This window comes from Aegilops tauschii, chromosome 3, assembly GCF_002575655.3.
Source record: "Aegilops tauschii subsp. strangulata cultivar AL8/78 chromosome 3, Aet v6.0, whole genome shotgun sequence".
Lineage (NCBI taxonomy): Eukaryota > Viridiplantae > Streptophyta > Magnoliopsida > Poales > Poaceae > Aegilops > Aegilops tauschii.
Genome location: NC_053037.3, coordinates 105,054,395 through 105,076,167, shown reverse-complemented (window position 1 = coordinate 105,076,167; position 21,773 = coordinate 105,054,395). Strand labels below are relative to the sequence as shown.

Here is a 21,773-nt window from a genome sequence, read left to right as displayed (position 1 = left end):
ATGTGGTTGCAGTTGAGATTGATTTATATGCACTAAATGCCCGTAAATACAAAAAATGGCTTAAATATAGCAAACGAGCCGTGAAATGCTCCAGAAAATCAAACTTAGAATATAATGGTGATTGCCTAGCGTGGAATTTTTTTCGAGGAGAACGACGAAGTCACCATTGATTGGAGTTTGAATTGCCACTCCTCCTTTTGGAAACTATGATTCTTCTAGTGAGATGCTCTGATTTCCAAGGAGCGATCAGCAACTTGTGCCAAACTTTACCAAAAAAATTCCACGGGGTCTTGAGATCACGCCACGGTGACACATCGATTTCGTGATTTTCGGAGTTCATCTGCATTTCTTGTCATTAAATTACTAACATGCCTTACGCCGGTGGCCACATCTCGCAGCTGAAATGTTTGAAACTTATTCTCATTCCTTGGGAAATGACTGAAAACACACAAAGCGACATACAAATGATCATTTTTAGAGCCTTGTCAAAAACCACATGTAGTTGCAGTTGAGATTTGATTTATATGCACTGAATGCATGGTAAATACAAAAATACCTTAAATATAGCAAACGAGCCCTCAAATGCACCAGAAAATTAAATTTAGGGTACAATGGTGATTGCGTACTGTGGATCTTTTAAGGCAAAACGATGAAGTCACCGCTGATTGGAGTTTGAATTGCCGCATCTCCTTTGGAAACTATAATCCTTCTTGTGAGATGTTTTGGGTTCCAAGGAACGATCATGGCAATTTGTGCCAAACTTTACCAAAAAAAATTATACGGGGTCTCGAGATCATGCCACGGTGACACCGATTTTCTTTATTTTTTTAGTCCAGCTGCATTTCCTGTAATTAGAATATCAACAAGACCTACTCCAGTGGCCGCATGGTGCGTTGTTACCCTCTCGGGGGCGTCATCATGGAGCTCAGCTACCTTCTGGTCAAAGTGCGCCGGCGTCTTCAGGCATGGATCCTTGCGTGAAGCTTCTTCGACTATGGTATGGGTAGTACCGTTGGTCCCCCTAACTTTTATACATGGCATCGTTGTTACCGTTCTAGGTCCTCGCTGTCTACAAGCAGGATCAGCGCTCGCCATCGCTGAGCGAGAGGGCAGGTGGCCCACTCTGGCGATAGTTTGGTGTGCGTGGTGTAACGGTGTCCGGTGGTTTCCTAAGGAATTGGGGTTTTCATTCCTAGTTAGAGGTCTCGTGTACTTGTTGGGTGTGGTTTCTCGTGGGTTCATGCTCGACTTAGATCATCTCTAGCAAATCCTGTAAAAAGCCGTGACCCGTAAAATAACCGTCAAAATACGGGTCGGCGCGAAAAATCCTGCCTGACCAGACCCCGCAAACGCGTTCGACCCGTAAAAGTTTTTACGGGGCGCGACATAATTCCCGTCCCAACCCGCGAAAACGCGGGTTCCCCCCTCGGCCCGTCGACGCCCTGTATATAGTGGGGGCGGTTGGTGGGGAGGATATTTCAGCCCGCGCTTTTCCCCACCCACCGCCGCCCCTCTCCCCCTCGCCCCGCCGCCCACGATTCCGCCGAAAGTAGCCTGCGGGGTCACGCCGGAAGGCCGCCACACGCCCGAGGTTGCCCTCCGCCACTTCCTCCTGCGTCGGCGGGCCGGAAAGTTGCAGATCGGCAACCGTTCGGCGCGGGCGGCCGGATTTGGCTTTTCCAGCCACCGGTGGCTGCACCAAGCCATGGATTGGTCGGGGAGCACCCCGCGCAACCCCGTTGCCGCATGCAGGTACGGGTTCGCCATGTAGCCGCCGCCGCCGCCGGTTTGCCGGCAGGTCCGCCGGGCTCGGCGCTCGCGCAGCGGCTCGCCGATGCCGCTCATACAATGTGATGACTGCACGCGAACAGTGCTGCGGCTAACTTCGGGCACGCCGAAGCACCCCAGATGTGTTGTTTTCATTCGGCTTTGTCACGGTATTCTTCGGTTCAATTGTGATAGCTCTTTTTGAACATCGTCATGGGTGTACGAAGATGGATGCTCATCTTGATTTTGGGAAGGAGAATACATTGATTTATTGATAGAAATGAACTTAATAGATGTCACTCCTTAGTAGAATTGAAGCTAATGATGCGGCTGCGTATGCAATTAGAGAAGAAAGTAGAGGAGAAGCAACGTCTACTTCTTTACAACCAAAGAAGAAGAATGAAGAATGCAAAATCAAGAATCCGCAGATCAACAACGAATGCATGGAGTAGATATTGGTCCAACTAGTGGGGGGCCGTTATGGAAGTTGGATATCTTCTAAAATGCATAATTGTGGTTCTTATTTTTTTTGTCTTGCTATTCTAGCAAAGATTTGGTGAACTACTATGTATCCAATGCCGTTGAAAAAGCAAAGAAATGCAATTTCATGTGTGAAATTGAATTGTAAACTTCGGATTTGCGGGCCGGCGGGAGCGACGCCTGAGCAGACCCCGCAAAGCCAACCCGTAAAAGAGAATATTCTGCGAATATCCTTTTTTACGGGTCCGTTTTCTGGGATCTGACTTTGCGGTCGTCAGCACCGGTCCACAAAGTTGTTTTTCCGTGAACTGGTCTGCTAGAGATGCTCTTAGTTGCCAACATCTTCGCTACACCCTCGGATTGTCGATTTTATTTTGATCTCCTTTATAAAATAGGGCGGAAGCCTGTTTCAAGTGGGTGTCGCGGTACACTACAAAGCTAAAATGAGCCAATAACTCTCACTTCACAGCACAAGACAACCAGTATCAGAAACAACAGTGTCTTCTCAGAAAGAATAATTATTTACAGACAACTTAGAATTGACGGGTTTTCATGACAAAAATATAAAGGAGCTCCTGGCCTGTTCTGTTCAGAATGAACCTTGCAAATACAAAATGTAGGTAACATTTTCTATTTAGCTTCCAGACCAAAAGTAACAATACAGAAATATAAAAGAGTACATGTCTTAGGCTACACCAGCCATGGATTCAGGTTCAGCTGAGGAAATAATTACTAACGAAGGAAGCAAATCATTTGAAATATCACAACTATCACAAACAGAAAAAAAAAATGTAACAAACATTTTTCAAAAGGATCCAACTAAATGAATGAAATTAAATAAAAACAGCACCGATGTTTTATAGATTCATGGAACTGCAGCCAACAAAAGTTCAACAAAGGGTATCATGCTCCTTTGTTCTGAGGACATGCAGCATTTGTGCTCCTACTTCCGAACGAAACACATGAGTACACAGGCGCAGAATCGCCATCACCTGTGCTATCGCTTGGCACCAGTACATGCTTCGCCCCAGGAGTGAGCTTCACTGGGCCTGATCTCTTCTGCACACAGCGACCACTAGGCGAAGCATTGGAATTGCCAAGAACAGCGCTCCCCATTCTGTTGTCTGTATTTCTGGCCGAAAGGGCCACATCTCTTATGCTGTTGGAAGGTGCTTGAACTACATGGCCTGGATGGTTGAATGTAAAACCCACTGATGAGCTTGCTGAATGCACAACATGTTGCTGAGGCAAATTGGCATGGAAACCTGAAGATGGTATGCCATGCTGTCTGGTTGTAGGCAAAGGTGGTGCTATGGGTGGTTCTGTTCTAGTGATAGGATCAGAGTAATAACGGCGCGATGGGGAATTCTGTTGGAATGCTGCACTGCCATGATTGGGAGGAGGTGGGCAGCCCAATAGAAAAGACCGATTGGTCTGCGAGTTTGAAAAATCAACAAACCTGTTTTCATATGGCAACTGATCTCCAGACAGTACATTAGCTGCAGGGAAAGGGTGGCTGTAATCATGTGTAGTCCGTGCCTGACTTGCGCTTGCATGATATGTTGAAGCATGAATTATACTGGTAGAATTTACTGTGTCATTGGGGAAATTCATAGCTTGTAAAGAGAGAAAAGGCCGTCCTGGTTGTGGCAAGAACACATTTGCGTTGAGATAGTCATTGGTCAAAGTGCCTGTATGCCTCTGCGCAGTCTTGGAAAACGATTCAGCTCTGGTCGTGCAAACTGGAAGATCTTTACCCATCAAACGAACTGTCTGTCCTGTCGAAGGGCCATTCTCCCACGGCATGTTCAACTCAGAACGAAAATTTAACTCCTTACTGTGCGACACATTAGATTCATGAGATGGCCAGGAAGAGAATTTGCCGCTGGTGGAAAACCAACTCTGGTGCTGCCGAAATGAATCCTGAAATGTATGCTCTGGCAATGCAAAAGGAGACGTACTCATAGTCATAGTGTCTTTTACTGAAACATTACTGCAACCACGACGAGTCTCAGCAAGTTCAGTTAAGCTCAATGGAGGACCATCAGCATCTACATCAGAAACTTTTATCGCCTCACCATGCAAAAATGTGCCTGCCGAACTTGAATTCATTGTTCGTTCCAAGTCAGCAGTAGATTGTTCGCTTTCCAGTCTCTGTGAAACAACATTAAAATTCATCCGTTTTTCTCTCCCATCAAGCAATTGGACATCAGAACTTAAAGTTCCCTCATGTGTATGCTCCAGATTTGGCACCTCTGAATATGAATCATACCTTTGGTCCAATTCAGTAGATTCCGGTAACGCCATATTCAGATCAATCAAAGGAGCGGACATCTCTCTGTTACCAGGCTCAGGAGAATCCTCATGATCTGAATTCTTATTTGCTTCTTTCGTCTTAGTGAAAGCTTCCATGGGAATATGAGAAATACCACTTTCTGCAGTTATGCATTTTTCAGGAGAATCCTCATGATCTGAATTCTTATTTGCTTCTTTCGCTTTACTGAAAGCTTCCATGGGCATATGAGAACTACCACTTTCTGCAGTTATGCATTTGTCTGCTTCGCTAGACGTGAATGACGATGATGATGAAGAGGACGACGATGAAGAAGCCATAGCATCTGAAAACATTTTGCAGAGACTTTGTTGTTCTGGTAGCTCAAGTATAGCATCTGCTTCTGAGAATTTGACACGTTTCACTGATTTGCGGCAGAGTTCTATTACTTCCTTGCCTTCTGAATTGCCACGTTTCTCCTTGACCATTTTCACTGATGTGTGCTTTGTGCACTTTAAAATGCCATGCCTAGGGATAAAATTTTCCAGATCTCGTGGTTTCCCCACTTTGTCGGCTTTATTGATGTCCATGTGCTTTTGTGTGTCAGCCTTCTTCTTATTTATATTATTGATCTTCCCCTGCTTCCTTCTCTCAGATATCTTTTCTCTCTCTTCTCTGTGATGTTGTGAGGCCTCAGGTTTCTGTGATGAGTGAGTATCCAGTCCATCAAAAAGGTTTGAACTTTCAAGTGTTTCCTACAGAATTGAAGAGCATTATTTGAAACCATAAGATACATATAACTGTGAGTACAAAAAATAAACGAAAAACTGAACAGCACAAATCAGATCTACCAGATGTATACCAATTTGAAAAAATGATCAGGAAAGCGGAATACTCTAGACGGGAAAGTTGCTGCATATATATAATTTATTATGTTCATTAATTTTGGATCATAGAAATTTCAGCACAAGTGTGCTATACACAAATGACATTGGTGTTGCAGGTATGCATATGGGTGATGGACCATGCGTTTAAACTTTACACCCACTGCAAAATTCACAAATCTTAAATGTTCTTCTGTAGATACACTTGTTAATGTCGGTCTCGTATATCATCACTAATGTTTAGGAGAAAATTAGTTTTAAGATCATACCAGGGTTACAGTCCTACGTAGGCATACATATATGTGCTGATGGGTGCCTAAAGTGGCTCTAACATTTTCTATAGGAATACATGCTTGATGCAACAGGGTTATGTTCTTTTCGATAAGTGTCAAGCTACACAGACCTGAACCACATACTGAGATCTTAGGCACACCTCGCAGGCGCCACATTGGAAATGCTGTCTTAAGAATGAAAAATCAACTTAAACTACAAACAATGTAATATATATTTACAATCCCTCAAATGTATACAGAATGAGTATTCGTGTAATGAATCTATTCCTTGAACTTTTTTTTTATCAAATGATCATGACTAAAATAATCATGTTTTATTGAGAAAAATATATTTGTGCACTCATTAAGCTGTGTAGTTGATTTTTTTTTGACAAAAAGGACCACATGGTTGTCACAATGGTGTGTACTCGTCCTCAATGCACCGATCGAAAAACAATCTTTTGACAATTATCTTATATACTTAATGATATCTATTGACAGATCAACCAATTAAACTTCTTTGTTGATGTAATAAATGAATATGCATGATCCAATCAAGCTCTACAGAGTACTAGAAGCAAAAAAAATTCACAGGCCGAGTAGCCAGGAATTGCGCCAGTCGCGTCCTTGCTCAAGATGGCAATGGGGCCCCGAAACCCGCGTCCCCGCGGGTTTTTACCCTATTAGGGGACGGGGATGGTCGTCTTTTTAACCCCGCGGGGCTGCCGCTGGGTAAAATATAAAACCCGACACGTTTCGCGGGTTCAAACCCGTTTGAGCAATACCCGAACCCTAAACCCGCCATCCCCCGTCAAAATACCACACTAAGCCTAATTAGACATCTTGTTGAACCATGTATGGCTGAATAATGCTCCTGTTTGTTGCGGAAATATGCTTATGTAGATGTTGTTACCGCTCTTTCTAGCTGTTGTTATTGCTCTTTTTGATCAAGTTATGCCGCTGAAATATGCTCCTTGTAGCTGCGTTATTGCTCTTTTTGCTCGAGTTATGCTGCTGAAATATGCTCCTTGTAGCTGTTGAACCATGTACTATTGTATTGTGCTGAAATTTTCGCAAGTTACGCTGCTGAAATATGCTCTTTTGCTACCGAAATGCTATTCTTTGCTGCTATTATGGTTGCTTAAATATGCCGATTTCCTCATGAGTTTAGAAAACCCGATGGGTTTAGGGGACGGGCAAAAAACTAGCCCCGCGCACGCTGACGGGGACGGGGATGGGTTTGTGATTTTCTCGTGGGGATGGGTTTGGGTAGGCAAAACCCGATGGGTTTCGTCCCCGTTGCCATCTTGAGTCCTTGCGCCACAAAGCTGCAACCAGCAGCGCCAAATGCTACGACCGGCGGCCTAGAAAAGCTAGAACCTACGAAATAAAAAGCTTCAACTGAAGACGGAGGAGCTGGTGGTGGGGCACTATGCCACCGCAAAAAGGCTGCAGCCGACGGGAGAGAAGCTACAACCGGCGACGGGGGAAGCTTCAACCGGCAGAAATGGTGATCGCGGGCGAGCTGGGAACTCGTGACTGTGGGATGTTATTCCCCGTGACTGCAGCGAGATGGAATTGTCGTTTGAAAAGCTGGAACCCGTAAGATTTTTGCTGTCACCCCCGACTACTGGAGCTGCGACAGGGGAGGGGGGGGGGGGGGGCATGGTCCGGCGACCGCCGGCGCATGCGAGTTGGGACCGACGCCCCTGCTATCGCGGTGCCCGCGTGCTGGAACCATAACCAACCGGCAGCAGAGTTGCAACCATTGCAGCAAAATCTTTTGCAACCCTTGAAGAATGTGCTGCAACCATCACTAGATGTGGGAGCGGCGGTCCTGCTTACGGCGTTAGCTGCACGCAACGACTAGAGGGCAGCAGCAGCTGCGGCAAGTTGCGGGAGTGTGCGAGGTGGATGCGGTGAGCGACACGGAAGGTGGATGAGAAGAAAAACTAGCGCATGCCTCCCTATGATTCGGGACAAATCGGTGGGGAAAGAAAATAGGATGACATGGGGTAGGGAGATAGGACGGTTATGGGGGCCCAATCTGATGGTCTGCATGCGACCGGCCAAACCCTAGAGCCGGTCGGCCAGCCCTTAGCGCTGCCCGGACTAGATAGAAGGAAGTGCGCACTTCGCTGCGTAGCTTATGTTCCTAAGGTTGCACATGCTTTATATTTATGTGCTAGTTTTTTTGGAAGTTGTGAAAATTGTTTAAGTGTTTGGTGGGTTTTTTCTGACCGTGAGATTGGGGGGCAGCTTGTAATAATACACGTACGCGAGGGAGTTATGTGCCACGTGTATTGTGTTGGTGCTAAGCATGCTATGTTCGGCGCTTCCTTCTTGCCAACCAAGACCCATGCTACCTAGGCACTTACCAATGGGACCCACCCATCAAAAGATCCCACCACAAAGCCCAGTAAAAATCGTGTATTGAATCGCAAATTGAAGATCTCAATTGAATTAGGGGTCTCCAAAATTAGGGAGCTTGGTGAAGTAGAGATTTTAAAAGGGCAAAACAGACTTCGACGCAATGCACAATTTTTATTTAACTTCCATTAATAAATATACATGCAATGAGGAAACGTAGAACAAAATATCTAAATTATTAAGCTAAGAACAAAACTAAAAGTAACAATATTTTGACCCCGATATTAAAAATTTCAGGTATTATACAAGGTACGTAGGAAATGCAATCTACTTCCCGTTCACAAATATAAGATGTTCTACTTCCTCTGATCCATATTAATTGTCGCAATAGGTACTTGATTCGAGTTCCTACCCCCACCGCCGCCGCCCCGACCTCGCCTCCCAGCCGCCGCCGGCCGTCGGGCGCGCGCCTCCCAGCCTGCCCCGCTCCCCCCCTCTCCCCCCTCTCCTCCCCTCCCCTCCCGCGGTGCGCCCGCGCGCGCCCGGGGGCCCCCTGCGGCCGCGGCCCTCGGCCCCGCCTCCCTCCACTTCCCCCCGCCGTCGCCGGCGAGCTCCGTCGGGCAAAGCCCGGCGGGCGCGGCGGCGGCGGGGCCCTCCTTCCCGTCCGCTTGTGGGTGCCGGCGCGGGGCGGCTCCTTCGAGCGGCGGCGCTGGACGTCCACGGGATCCAGCGGCGCGGCGGCGGTTTCGCGGGGCGACGGGGTGGCCTGCTGGTGGCGGCGCTCCGGCGACCCTCGTTCTGCGCGCGGGGCGGCTGCGGTGCTCCCGTCTCGGGAGGTGGCGCGCGACCGGTCTCTTGCCGGATTTGGCTTTGGGGGCCGGCCGGCGGTGCCTGGCTCCGGTGGTGCGTGCCCGGCGGCTCCGGCCGTGGGCGGCGGCATGGGTAGGTCTCGGTGGTGGCCTACCGGTGTCGTGGCGGCTCACGGTGGCTTGATGGATCTGCACGCGGCAATGGCCGGCTTCTCCGGTGTCGGTTTGTCTGCGTTCGGGCCGTCTCGACCTTCGCCCCATCTCCTCGTCGCCCGGGCGCTACCCCCATCAATGGGCTAGTCCTCTCCCAGCTGCGGTCCACCGCTCGTCTCGTGCCCGATGCCGCAGGACCGAGCTCGTCTCACGCACGATGCAGCAGGACCGAGCTCGTCTCGCGCACGGTGCAGCAGGACTGACCTCGTCCCCCTCTCGATGCTGCAGGACCGAGCTCGTCTCGCGCTTGGGGCAGCAGGATGGGTCGGTGGATGCCAGTTCTGGCCGACCTATTGGGTCTCGATGCTGGGGGTTGCCCAGGGGTGTGAAAGGTGGGACCTTTCCGCTCGTCCCTTTCGTTGGGGTGCGGCGGGTCTCGAGTGAGGTGGTGTCGAGGTCTTGGATGCTGGGGCGGTGGCCCTGATGGTGGTTGCGCGGTGCTCTTGGACAGAGCCCGTGCCTTGGTGCTGCCTGGTCACCATGGTCGTGTGGGCGGCGTGGTTGCCGGGGTGTGGCGTTCGGTGACGGTGAATGTTGGCCGAGGTGAAAACCTGCTCTATCTTCGGACGGACCGACGGCGGCGAAGATCGTTCCCTTTTTGAAGGCGTCGTCGCGGCTCTCATTACCCGTCATGCGGCTTCGGGGGAAACTCTGATCCTTGGATCGGGCGGTGGCGGCGCTCCGGCGTCGTATCCTTCCTGAAAGCGCCGCCTGGGAGCGCATGGTTCGTCATATGTAACTTCATCTCTTCGGGGCGGTAGTGCTAGGAGTGGTGTTGCTGCGCTCAGCGCCTATGTATCCTGTCCTGGGTGTGTGCATGTGTTGCGGTGGCGTAGCATGTGTTTGTACTGAATGCTTGTAGTTTGATACTTTATATATAAAGTAGGGCGAAAGCCTTTTTCGGTACATAGTTACTTGATTCGCAATTCGCTCGGTTCGTAATTCGAATTTGCGAATCAAAATTCGCTATATCTATCGAATCGGATTCGACATGGGGTTACACATCTCCGATTTGTGAATCGTAGAAGGGGTTCGCAAACCCGACAATTACGATTCGCCGCCCCTAGTATAAAGTGTATTTTTCTTTTATATGGAGACGTACACACTAGGTGGGCCACATCTGATCCATGTACGTAACGAAAGAACAGCCCATTAAGCCCACTAGAGAATGGAAACCTAATATGCTGGCTTCAGGTTGAGATTTCCTAGCGATCCCAGCCGCCACACACACACACATCTTCTGTCTCGTGGCTTCAGACAGGCATCTCTCCTCTTTCTTATTCTAGCACGTCTCCCCAGTAATGCGCTTCCCCTCTCCCTGCCTTATCTCTCCCGTCGCGCTCATGCTCTGGTGGATGGAGGAGACGAATGAGGAGAAAACTTGACCAATGAGGGTTCGGCAAATCAGGCACCAATTTTTGATTGAACCGACCGAATTCAAACTCTGATATGGGCCGTTCGATTTAGATCAGAGTTCGAGGCCTATCCCAGCAAATCCGGTAACTATGGTTATCGCTCAAATGGATGTATCTAGCACCCCTCTTTCGCTCATCCCCTTCGTCAACTCTTTGATAGGGATACTATAATCTAGGTCCCTAAACTTGGAATGGATGGCGGAGCGTAGGTGGCAGGTAGTTTTCAGTGACAACTAAAACGGATCAGAGGGAGTAACTTTTTTTATGAATCGAATGTATATATACACGTTTTAGTGTGCTAGTTCAGTCATTCTTGTCCAAGCAGTATATTAAAATAAGCAAAACATCTTATATTTGCGAACAGAGGGAGTATTTGCCAAGCGTGAAGAGAAAATATGTGTTCACACACGCTTCAAACTTAGATACATCATCTGTAAAGAAATACTAGGAGTGTTTAGATCACTACTTTAGTGATCTAAACGCTCTTATATTTCTTTACAGAGGGAGTAACTTATTAGGTGGATAGGTCCGCCACCACAGTACCCTAAAGATGTTATGTGGACCAGTCCACATTAAACATGGAGTCTTATGCTTTGGAGTCTTTGTTGATTAAAGATCTTTGTTAGAAAGAGTCCAGTCAGTTTAGAGATCGTATTAGAGTTTCAATAGATTTACCACCTAGTTGGTCAAGTCTTGTCTACAATATATGGGGACCCCTCTCAATATAAAGCAGAAAAGAATACTATCGTTTACTTTTATATACCTTTCAGTAATTAGGATTAGGTCAGCAGATTCTTCCACTTTCGTATCGGAGCCATCTATGGAGTAGATGAAGATCATCACGAAGCAATTGGCAGCTTTCACATGCCAATGAAGATAGGACCATATGCTCCTCGTCGGGCTAGTGCAACACTTACAACAGCTACAGGCCTTAACCCCACCATCAGATTCCACCATTGCAGCAACCACCTATGACGCAACCTCTGCACTGCAAACCATTCTCCCCAGCGACGAGGCGCCCTTGGTGCTTCCCCTCAACCATAGCACCTTATGTGTCACCTTATCCAGCGAGGGAATCACCACCGCCTCGACAGTGGACCTCTACCTAAGAGGCAGATTGCCCACCCCCACGACCTGTGCTCACTTTCCTTCCTTCCACGGCGGACTTCCCCTCTCATTGCAACCATGTGTCGACCGCTGCCAACCAGCATCACCCGCCAACACCTTAGATCAGGTTCTGGTTCAGTCGTGCCTCGCTTCCACAAGCTCGAATTTCGGACGTACGATGGTTCTGTCGATCCTCTTGGTTGGCTCAATAGGTGCGAGCAGCTTTTCCGTGGATAGCACATAGACAAGACACAAGACTGAGAAGGTATGGACTGCAGCCTACCACCTTACCAATGGCGATCTGTTTTGGTACTTACAACTCGAGTGTGATAGCATGCGGACATGGGAGCAGTTCAAGATAGCTTGGCACATTTAGTTTGGGCCGTCACTCCACACCAATCCCTTTGACGAGTTGGCACGTCTACCTTTCACTTCCTCGGTTGCTGACTACACCAGCAGGTTTCTAGCGCACATGTCCCACAACAATGAGCCATTTATACCCAACAACGGTTTCTGTACACAACAGGGCTGCTCGATGGTCTTCACACTGAAGTCGAGCTTCAGCTGCCATCTAACCTCCACACTGCCATCAACATCACAACACCAGCTGTCTAGTCCTACAGGGCCCTTGCGCCCCTGCGATCTTCCTGCGGTCAATGCAACTACAATACCTTCCCCGCCAATGCCACTAGCACTTATTCTGCCGTCGACCACTCCATAGTCCATAGCCAACCTCGCCACAGCAGGTTTGGTGCCTCGCTCCACTTGTCAGGGATTTTGCTTCAACTGCGACGAGATTTATGTTCGGGGTCACCGTGCACGCGGCTCTTCTTCATCAAGGCTGATTTAAAAGGAAAAAGGAAAAATGCCGATGTAGCTGGGGACACGGTCGTGACACGGTAGGACATGGCAAGCAAGGCCCGATAACCCAGAACCACGAATCCCAACCTTCCTCTCTTGCACTCTGTTCGGCTGCAGCAGGGATTGGGGATCAAGGGACATTTAGGAGCCCCACCGCCGCCTGGAATCGCCTCTCCGTTTTGTCGACTCGTCACACCGCTGCCTCGAGTGACTCAAGTCTTTCCCGCCATCGCCGCCCAACACCATCAACAGCGAGGTACGATTCCGTCGTGCTCGTGCTTGGCTGCTTGCTCTGTCCTGTCTCCTGTGTGCTTAGCTGCTGGCTTGTGCTATGGTGCATGTGTCTAATTCCTTGTACTTGTGTTTTCTCATTAGATTAGTTCGGCTGTTCCTTTGAACTTAGTTAGGTTGGGGAAGCAGACTTGCACATATATATACCTCCATTTATCTTGATAAGCTATGCCTACTGTCTTGTTGTTGAAGCATTGCTTGCTGATGTTGCTGATGCCTATTGTCTAGTGTATTGTATATTGCTTGTTGATGTTGCTGCTTTTGTCTACTGCTAGAGGGAGGGAAATACGACATGGCATCTATGGGGAGTGGCATGGCAACAAGCCAATCTTCACTTTGGTGGTACTGCTAGGGAGGGAAATACGAAATTGACACAGTCTAATACCATATGATGTATTTTCTATTTTGCATACACCATGAGGAGTCGAGGACCTTGATGATCATTCAGAACGGGAAAAGAGTCATGGAGGCAATGAGGCAACCAATGGGCAGTATTTTGATGTCTCTCACTCTTTATACATGTCATTTTACTAATTATTTTTATATACGCCGTATCGCCCTATTGTTGCTTCTAGAAATTGTCGTATCCGTATCGTCAATCGGTGCTTCATAGCCTACAGTAAACAACATGTTTCCCAAGGAAGGGAGAGATGTTATGTGGACCAGCCTATCAAATGTGGAGTCTTATCCCTTAAATAAGCATCTTTGTTAGCAAAGAGTCCAGTTAGTTTAGAGATAGTATTAGAGTTTGGATAGATTTACCGACTTGTTGGTCAAGTCGATCCCTCTCAATAAGGCAGAGAAGAATATTGTCGTTTACTTTTATCTACTCCCTCCGTATCTAAATATAAGACGTTTTTACAGTTCAAAATACAAAGGAAGTACTTTTCAGTAATTAGGACTAGGTCAGTATTAGATTCTTTCAAAAGAGTATCCTGTTGAATTTCTATCATGTTAATCCAATTTACTAGTTAATTACTAGAATAGTACCTAAAACATTGCAAACAGCAGATTATGAATCATGTCAAACATAAGCTGACGGTCTGACTACGACATGCATATTACTCCCTCCGTTTCTAAATGTAAGCCCTTTTAGAGATTTCAATATGGATTACATATGAATGTATATAGAGTTATAGACATATTTTAGAGTGTGGATTCACTCATTTTACTCCGTATGTAGTCCGTATTGAAATCTCTAAAAGGTCATATATTTAGGAACGGAGGGAGTAGGAACCACCAACCTTTTCGAAACACTGCTCGTATGCATGTTTAGCGGTTGTATTAAGAACAGCTATCATGAGCATACATACATCACGAATTGTTGAACAATAAGACAGGTCGATAGAGGCGAGTAAAAGTACTCCCTCCGTCCTGAAAGACTTGTCTCTCAAATGGATGTATCTAGCACCAAGTTAGTGCAAGATACATTCATTTGAGAAACAAGCTTGGGACAAACTTTTTCGGACGGAGGGAGTATGAGATAAGTACTATCCCCTTCCCTCGCGTCGTCCTCCCCAGGGCGACCCGAGGGCCCCTAGGGTTTCCCAGGCGCCGCCCCCCCCCCCACCCCTCCCCCCCTGCCGTCACCCGAGGGAGTCGTCGGGCATTGCCTGGGCGACTGCCGATGACGGTGGCGGCGGGGCTTCGTCGCTTCGCCCGCTGTGGCGTTGGACCTCGGAAGCCTGGGCGGCGGCCCGGTCGGTGAGGCGGCGCCGTCCTTCGGCTGGCGGCGCGCGCGGGAGGTGATGGCCAGCCCCCTTGGCTGCTCGGGCAGCGAGGTCCCGGAGGGTAGTGGTCGCGGCGCGGCGAGGTTCCTCCTCCTCTGCTCCAGATCAGAAGGTCAGGATTTTCCCCCTCTCTGCTCTCCTCGCTGGATTTGCCTGATTCCGGGCCTCTGGTCGCCGGATCTGGTGCCGGCTGGGTGATCCCCGAGCAGGTGGTGCTGGACGAGCCCGGGGGAAACCCTTGTTGGTATTTCCAACGCGGCGGCGGCGGCGCCCTTTTGCGTCGTTCTGCTCGTTGGAGTTGCAGCCATGGGCTCTCCTCCACACCCCGGCCATGCCTCCCAGGCGAAAGCTCAAATCCTGGCCTGGGATGGGCGGCGGCGGCGCCTGGTGCGTCATGTCCTCCTTGGAGGCGTCGTCTGGGGAAGTTTGGTACTTTGGGGGCGTGTAGCAGTTGTAGGTGGGTGCCTGGCGTCTGTGGAGTTCATGGCGTCCCTTCTGTGCAGGTTTCAGATCCAGCCACAAGTGCTCTGCGGTGGTGTTTGCAATGTCCCGGCGGGTCGGCGCCCTCGAGTATGGGTGGAAGGGGATCGGGTTCCCCTTCCCGGCAGCAGCAACGCCGCAGGTGCCGATTCGGCTGGTTCTTGAGTTCCTCGTTCCTAATCTTCGCCATGTGGCTCGACAGCTTCTTCCTTTCGGCAACTCTCCCGGCGGCTTACCCTCTTCCATCGGTCTCCTTCGGCGTCTGCGTTGCAGCTTGCGTGTGTGTGCTCCGGCATGATGTGGTTGGCTCCATTGCTGGCCCGGTCTTGAGACCAACCTATGCTCTAGCTCTCGGGTGAGCGTCTCTACACTTCGACGGTGCGGCGCCTTAGAGCCTAGGCGAGGGGAAGGGATCCCCTTCGGTGTTAGAGAAGGCATGTGTTGTGTCATCTCCAGTTTCGGGTTTCAGCCATGTGCCCGTCCTATTTTGGCGGCTGCAGATCCTCGTGGCTTCTTCATAGTCGTTTCAGGGCCTTTGTGTAGGGAGGGCTTATCCTCAATTAGCTGTTCTTCAATGTAATTTTCTGTTCGCTGGTTGTAGGTGTAGCTTAGTAAGCTGTTCTTCTTTCTCCCTTGTATCCTTTAGCCGTTGCTTTGTTCGCGGTCTGCTCTTATACTCCTGGCCGGTTGATGGCTTTATTAATTTAAAGTCGGGCTCATCTGAAGCCTTCGTTCCAAAAGTATGAGATAAGTAATGATGAAGGCCCTTATCCAAGAGAAATGCAGAAGATATCAATGAAGTAAATGCCTGCTCCACGTCCTCGTCCTATGATAAAGTCTCGTGTATGGGTCCGGACCCGACTGAAATCTGCAGGAGGGACACCAACTAGGCAACTCTCACAACCCACCGTGCATGGTGTCTCAAAAGGCAACACGACGCGCCATGCATGTACTATAAGATATGGTACATATGCTGCAGTACCAGCTAGCCGGCCTCGAGTGCACTACCACTACCACTAGTGGTTTGATTATTGGTGGTCATCATATAATCTACCGGATTCTTAATGATGATACTGGTCCTAATTCACTGCATGAGCAGCTATCGACGTCACCAAGTTCGCCCAAGATTTTGCACAAATGGTCACACGAATGTCCCATTCCCCGACTTGAACTGATCGATCAAAGTCCACAAATTAAGCATGAAATAACAATAATTTCGCCTATAGATAGTAAAGAAGTACTAGCAAATGTACCAAGAAAGAAAACACACTGATCGTTCTAACGTTAGCAGTTAGCACAAGCCCCGTAAAGGTTTGGCCAGAAAATCGCCGTGCACCTGCAGGCAGCCATTATCGAGTATAACCACACAATCTTCTAGACGAACTAGCTAGGCCTAGCTCAGAATAGATTAGGAACTGGGATCGGCACATCTAACATAAAATATCCCACATAGAACCAGCCACAACTAAATGCCCCCACAATATGTATCCACAAATAGCAATCACATTAGCTGCTAATACTACTAATAACATGGCAATAAGACAAGCAAAATCTAATTATATGGAGCTAGCAAGCATCTAACCATCCTCAGCAAGTCAATCAAGACCGGAACCAATCGTTCCATCAATTCTTAGGAGATAAAAAGGTAAAATACGTGGCAGACAGAGAAAACTTGGGTTGGGCTGGATTGGGCTGGACCACGTACCTTGCTGGCAGCGAAATTCCCCTCGGGCTCCCGGCCTCCGCTGCTCTCAAGCGCGGCAGCAACTGCAGCCGTCTCCTCCTTCTGCCCCGCCTCCTCTTCTTGCAGCTTTCTCTTCCGTTTCTTCTCCTCCTTGGCCCGCCTCGCGATCGCGCACAACGCCTCGTCGCCGTCCACCTCCGTTTGCTCTTTGCATCCGGCATCACCGGCGGGGGGCGCGATCAAGGGGGGCGCCGCGGCGAAGAGGTCGGAGATGGACCGCTTCTTCGTCGGCTTCGCCTTCCCTGGCGCCCTCCTCGGGGAGGCCGCCCCAGCTGCGGCAGCCACGGCGGAGGCGAGTTCGTCCGCCCACCACCGGCACCTCGGCGCCCTGAGGGGCGGGAGATCCTCGATTCCCAAGAGAGGCAGCCCCTCCGCCGCTGTCTTGCACCTCATGCTCGCCGCGTAATCCCTTCGGACAGATGACAGACGGAGATCAGAAACGGGAAAAAAAAGAACACAAACACGACCGCCATAATACCGGCGAGACGGCGCGGCGCGTCCGCACGAACCTGATGGAGAACGCGGCGGCGGCCATGGACGCGTCGTCGACGCGCTCCCTCGGCGCAAATCTGCGCTGGATTTCGTGATTTGGTGGAGAGGAAGAGGAGGAGTAGACTGGAAGAAAGGAAGGTGGGAGGAAAGAGGTAGGTGAATGAAAGGCAGGTACGGAGTACTAGTATTTAAAGGATAGCGATTACCGTATGGTATTAATAATTCGAGGTGGCCTTTGATAACATCAAGGCGAATATTTTACTTTTTTTTCCCGCTCTTCCCACCGCTTATTTTGGGTACAATTCATTGATTTTTCGGTAGTTAATGCCCTGGCTGGCATCGGTGTCGTGCCCCGGGGGCCCAACATCTATTTACTGCCGCGGACAGCGACCGCTGATACATACTAGCCTCCAATTTGTTTTTCTTTATTTCTTGTGTGTGGCAGGTAACGTTGCACTATCACGGTCCTCGGTTCGCCGGAGGGCATCATCATGTGATAACGACCGCTGCGCGGTGGGGGCGCACAACTTAGCCTCCAATGATCTGAACTTGCGTGCGGAGATACATGAAGAATCACAGGTAAGTTTCGGTCTTGTTTCAAAGGTGTACAATCTAAGCAGTTTTACAGGGTTATGCATGGGTATTTTTTTCGTGATTTGTTATTTGGGAAATGAGGCTTAAAAAGGTGATCCTAAATCAAAACGAGTAAATATGACGCTTTGCTAGGTGGGTCCGTGATGTTTATGACTACAAATTAGTATTTTGGGCTCATGTAAAAGCAAATAATACAAATTGGGTATAGTTTCTTGTGATCTGTTTGATTGAGAAAAGATGCTTAAAATGTAATCCTAAGTTAAAAAGAGAGTAATATGACGCTTGGCTAACTGTGTCGATAGTGTTCACGACTACGGTACAGTTTTCATATGCACTGGCATGCACCACGCATGCCAGGACAAGAGACTATTGTTCGGTGTTATTGCCGATATAAACACATAACTAGGATAGTTGGGGAGATGTGCTGGCACTAAGGCCCGGATTAATGGATGTCCATTTCGGGCGACGAAACAGAGCCCCAATTTCCACACCCACCCACCCACCCTCCCCGAGCCGTTGAGGCACACGAAGAATCACAGGTAAATTTTGATTTTGTTTCAGAAGTATACAATCTAAGTTGGTTCATAGGGTTATGCACGGGTAATGTTTTTGTTATTTGTTTGTTTGGTAAATGAGGTTTAAAGAGGTGTCCCTAAATTAAAACACGTAAATATGAAGGCTCGTTAGGTGGGTCGGTACTGTTTATGACTACGGTTTACTATTTTGGGCTCATGTAAAAACACATAATAGTAAATTAGGCATAATTTGTGATTTGTTTGATTGAGAAAAGATGCTTAATTAAAAAGTAATCCTCGGTTAAAAAGTAGCAAATATGATGAGTTTTTTTTACAGGACCAAATATGATGGTTGGGTAGGTGTGTTGGTAGTGTTTACGACAACAACAGTATAATTTTCACATGCGCTGTGGCATGCACCTTGCACGCCATGACAAGGGACTATTGTTCGGCGTTATTGTCGATATAAACACATAAATAGGATAGTTGGGAAATGTGTTGGCACTAACCAGACCTAAACCAATGAGCGTCTATTCCGGGCGATGAAACAGAGGCCCCAATTCTCAGCCCCTGGGCTGTTGAGACACACCAAATATCACAGGTAAATTGTGGTTTTATTTCAAAAGTATACAATATAAAATGTTTTATAGAGTTATGCATTGGTGTTGTTTCTGTGATTTATTTGTTTGGGAAATGACGCTTTAAAAGGTGATCCTAAATGAAAACGCGTAAATATGACGGTTTGCTAGATGGGTCGGTAGCGTTTATGACTAAGGTTTAGTATTTTCGGCTCATGTAAAAACAAATAATAGTAACGTGGGTATAGTTTTGTGATTTGTTTGATTGAGAAAATATGCTTAAAAAGTAATCCTAAGATAAGAAAAGAGAGTAAGTATGACAGTTGGCTAGGTGCGTTGGTAGTGTTTACAACCACGGTATAATTTACATATGAACTGGAATGCACCAGGCACGCCAGCGCAAGAGAACACTGTTCGGCGTTATTTCCGATATAAACACATAAATAGGATATAGTTGGGGAGATGCGCTAGCACTAAACCAGGCCCGGTCCAATGGACATGCATTCCGGGCGACCAAACAAAGCCTCAATTTTGACCCCCCCCCCCCCCCAATTACTATCACTTCGGCCCATTAGGCCTAATAATCCCCGGCCCAAAAAAAATTCCCTGTCGAATAGCCTACAATTGCCTCAAGTTCTGAACGATAGTACTTCCTTTGTTACTCGCGACAAGTTCCTTTGGTAGGGAATAGGCCCATTACTTTTTTCCCTACCGAACAAGCCCCACTATCGAATTTGGGCCTTTTCTCTTTGTCAGATTGACTTCGACAACCTCTTCCTTCGAGCCTTTATGAGTGAAGTCGTCGGCTTGGTTTGGCGATACTACCGTGGCCACCTATCTATATCAAGGTGACCCCCTTGTTGCCTTAGACTAGTCACAATGGGGAGTAACTTAGAGTAGTAACATGCATATGTTACTACTCTATGTTACTACCTCCATAGTGGGTAGTAACATATGTGTTGTATCATGTATCACTTTATTTATTAGGTTATAGACTCATCTTTTCTTGATATGTGTGATGTTACAGTAACTAGCTATGTTACCACATGCCTCTCTTTTTTTATTAATTACATGACACATCATCTATTTTGCCTAGATAAGTGTGATGTTACCACCTATGTTACTCCCATTGTGGGTAGTCTTATGTTTGTCGTGATTGTCAATCTCTTCATACGCAACAGTCTACTATTGCGGCGATTCAATGAGATTTATTTTTCTACCGGTCTTTGCAGGTAATTCAATGCTTGGATTTCCCCATGCATGTTGCCCATTATTGACGTGAGCAAGGGTGGTGCAACAACGACAAGTTCAGTTGCGGCTTTGGCAAGACTATGGAGGTACATAGTTGTAGTGATAATTTCCCCTTTGTTAGGCTAGTTGTGGTGTCAATGACCTTACATCTGATTGTATCTGATTTTTTTATAAATTATTTGACTTCGACACCTCATGCGCCTTTGTCTCCGTGCGAATGGTTTGGGTGACTCACATACCCGTGCGGCTCGGCGTCTCACCCTTGCCTGCCCCTCCATCCCTCAATAGTCGCCACGGACTTCGAATTCAATTGCTTAAGGCCATGAGTTCCACGGTCCGCACAGCGCACCCTCTTTCTAGTTGCTCTAATTACCAGGATGTGTACGGGATCATCCAATAGTACTCCAACGCAACGTAATTTATACTTATTAATCTAATAATCAGAAAAGGGGACATCAAACTTTACAAGTAACAGGGAACAAGGCAAACCAAAGGGAAAACTCAAATCTTGCCTCATTTTAGTTCTGAGCCATTCTGAACTTGTGATTGATCCGGTGAAGATTATCCAAAAAGAGCTGAATACACTAGTAGAAAAAGAGGCTTCCATACGCCCCCATTAGTCCCCAAAACAATCGAACCGCGACAAAAGGGGCCTTTAGTCGCGGTTCGGGAGGAGACCCGCGACCAACTATCTGGGCCCAGCGCGCTCGGTCGACAGCTGGCGGACGGGAGGGGCTTTAGTCGCGGTTGGCCTGGCCAACCGGGACTAAAGGTCCCCGAAGGCCTTTAGTCGCGGTTGGCCAGGCCAACCGGGACTAAAGGCCCATCCAGCTGGCGGACGGGAGGGGCTTTAGTCCCGGTTGGCCTGGCCAACCGGGACTAATGGTCCCTGAAGGCCTTTAGTCGCGGTTGGCCAGGCCAACCGGGACTAAAGGCCCATCCCTATATATAGGACTCAGCTCACTTCACTTCACTCAGCTCACTTCACAATTTTCAGAAGGGGGTGGTGGGTTTGCTTTTGGTTCCTCCTATGCACACAAGGTGTTCGATGAAATGCCCGAGAGCCTGAAACAAACATGATATGAAGTGTCCGAGCCACACTTGAGCTTTCTCATTTATTTTTCCTCCGCGATCGCGGTTAGCAACTTGAACCTTTCATGTGTCATTAATAAAATATGCATGTGTGTAGTTCATTGTTTAATTTGTATTATTTCTAGCTAGTTAGTTTAACAAATGCATGATGGTTAATTATATACTTTATATAATAATAATGCAGATGAATCGGCAATGGATGTACGGTTCCCGACTCTCCGGCGAGTTCACTACGGGTTTGAAAGATTTCCTCGTAGTGGCAAATGCGAACAAGCAGCAAGGTTTTATTATCTGTCCATGTGCTGTCTGTAAGAATCAGAAGGGTTACTCCTCCTCAAGAGACGTTCACATGCACCTGCTTCAGCACGGTTTCATGCCAAGCTATAATTGTTGGACCAAGCATGGAGAAAGAGGGGTTAGAATGGAAGATGATGAAGAAGGGGATGATATCGATGACAACTATCATGATCATTTCGGTGATACTTTCATGGAGGATGATGCTGAAGGTGGGGAAGGGTTAGGTGAAGGTGAAGAAGAGGCACATGATGAGCCCGCT

At 48.0% G+C, this 21,773-nt stretch overlaps 1 protein-coding gene across 1 annotated transcript; it reads right to left on the bottom strand.

The window, feature by feature from the left end:
• Positions 1-2,855: 2,855 nt before the first annotated feature.
• Positions 2,856-17,396, bottom strand: LOC109786727 (uncharacterized). The gene is made up of 3 exons (XM_020345292.4): positions 17,205-17,396; positions 16,657-17,104; positions 2,856-5,274 (listed from the first exon to the last, which is right to left on the bottom strand). The coding sequence occupies exons 1-3, from the start codon at positions 17,228-17,230 to the stop codon at positions 3,151-3,153; spliced, it is 2,598 nt and encodes an 865-aa protein (XP_020200881.1). The 5' UTR covers positions 17,231-17,396; the 3' UTR covers positions 2,856-3,150.
• Between the last annotated feature and the right edge of the window lie 4,377 nt (positions 17,397-21,773).

Excerpts from the sequence above, each read along its gene's own strand:
- LOC109786727 (XM_020345292.4), bottom strand. The coding sequence starts at position 17,230 with ATGGCCGCCGCCGCGTTCTCCATCAG. Across the intron at positions 17,105-17,204 it reads GCCGCCGCGTTCTCCATCAG|GGATTACGCGGCGAGCATGA; the intron begins GTTCGTGCGGAC and ends ATCTGTCCGAAG. Across the intron at positions 5,275-16,656 it reads GGAATTTCGCTGCCAGCAAG|GAAACACTTGAAAGTTCAAA; the intron begins GTACGTGGTCCA and ends TCAATTCTGTAG.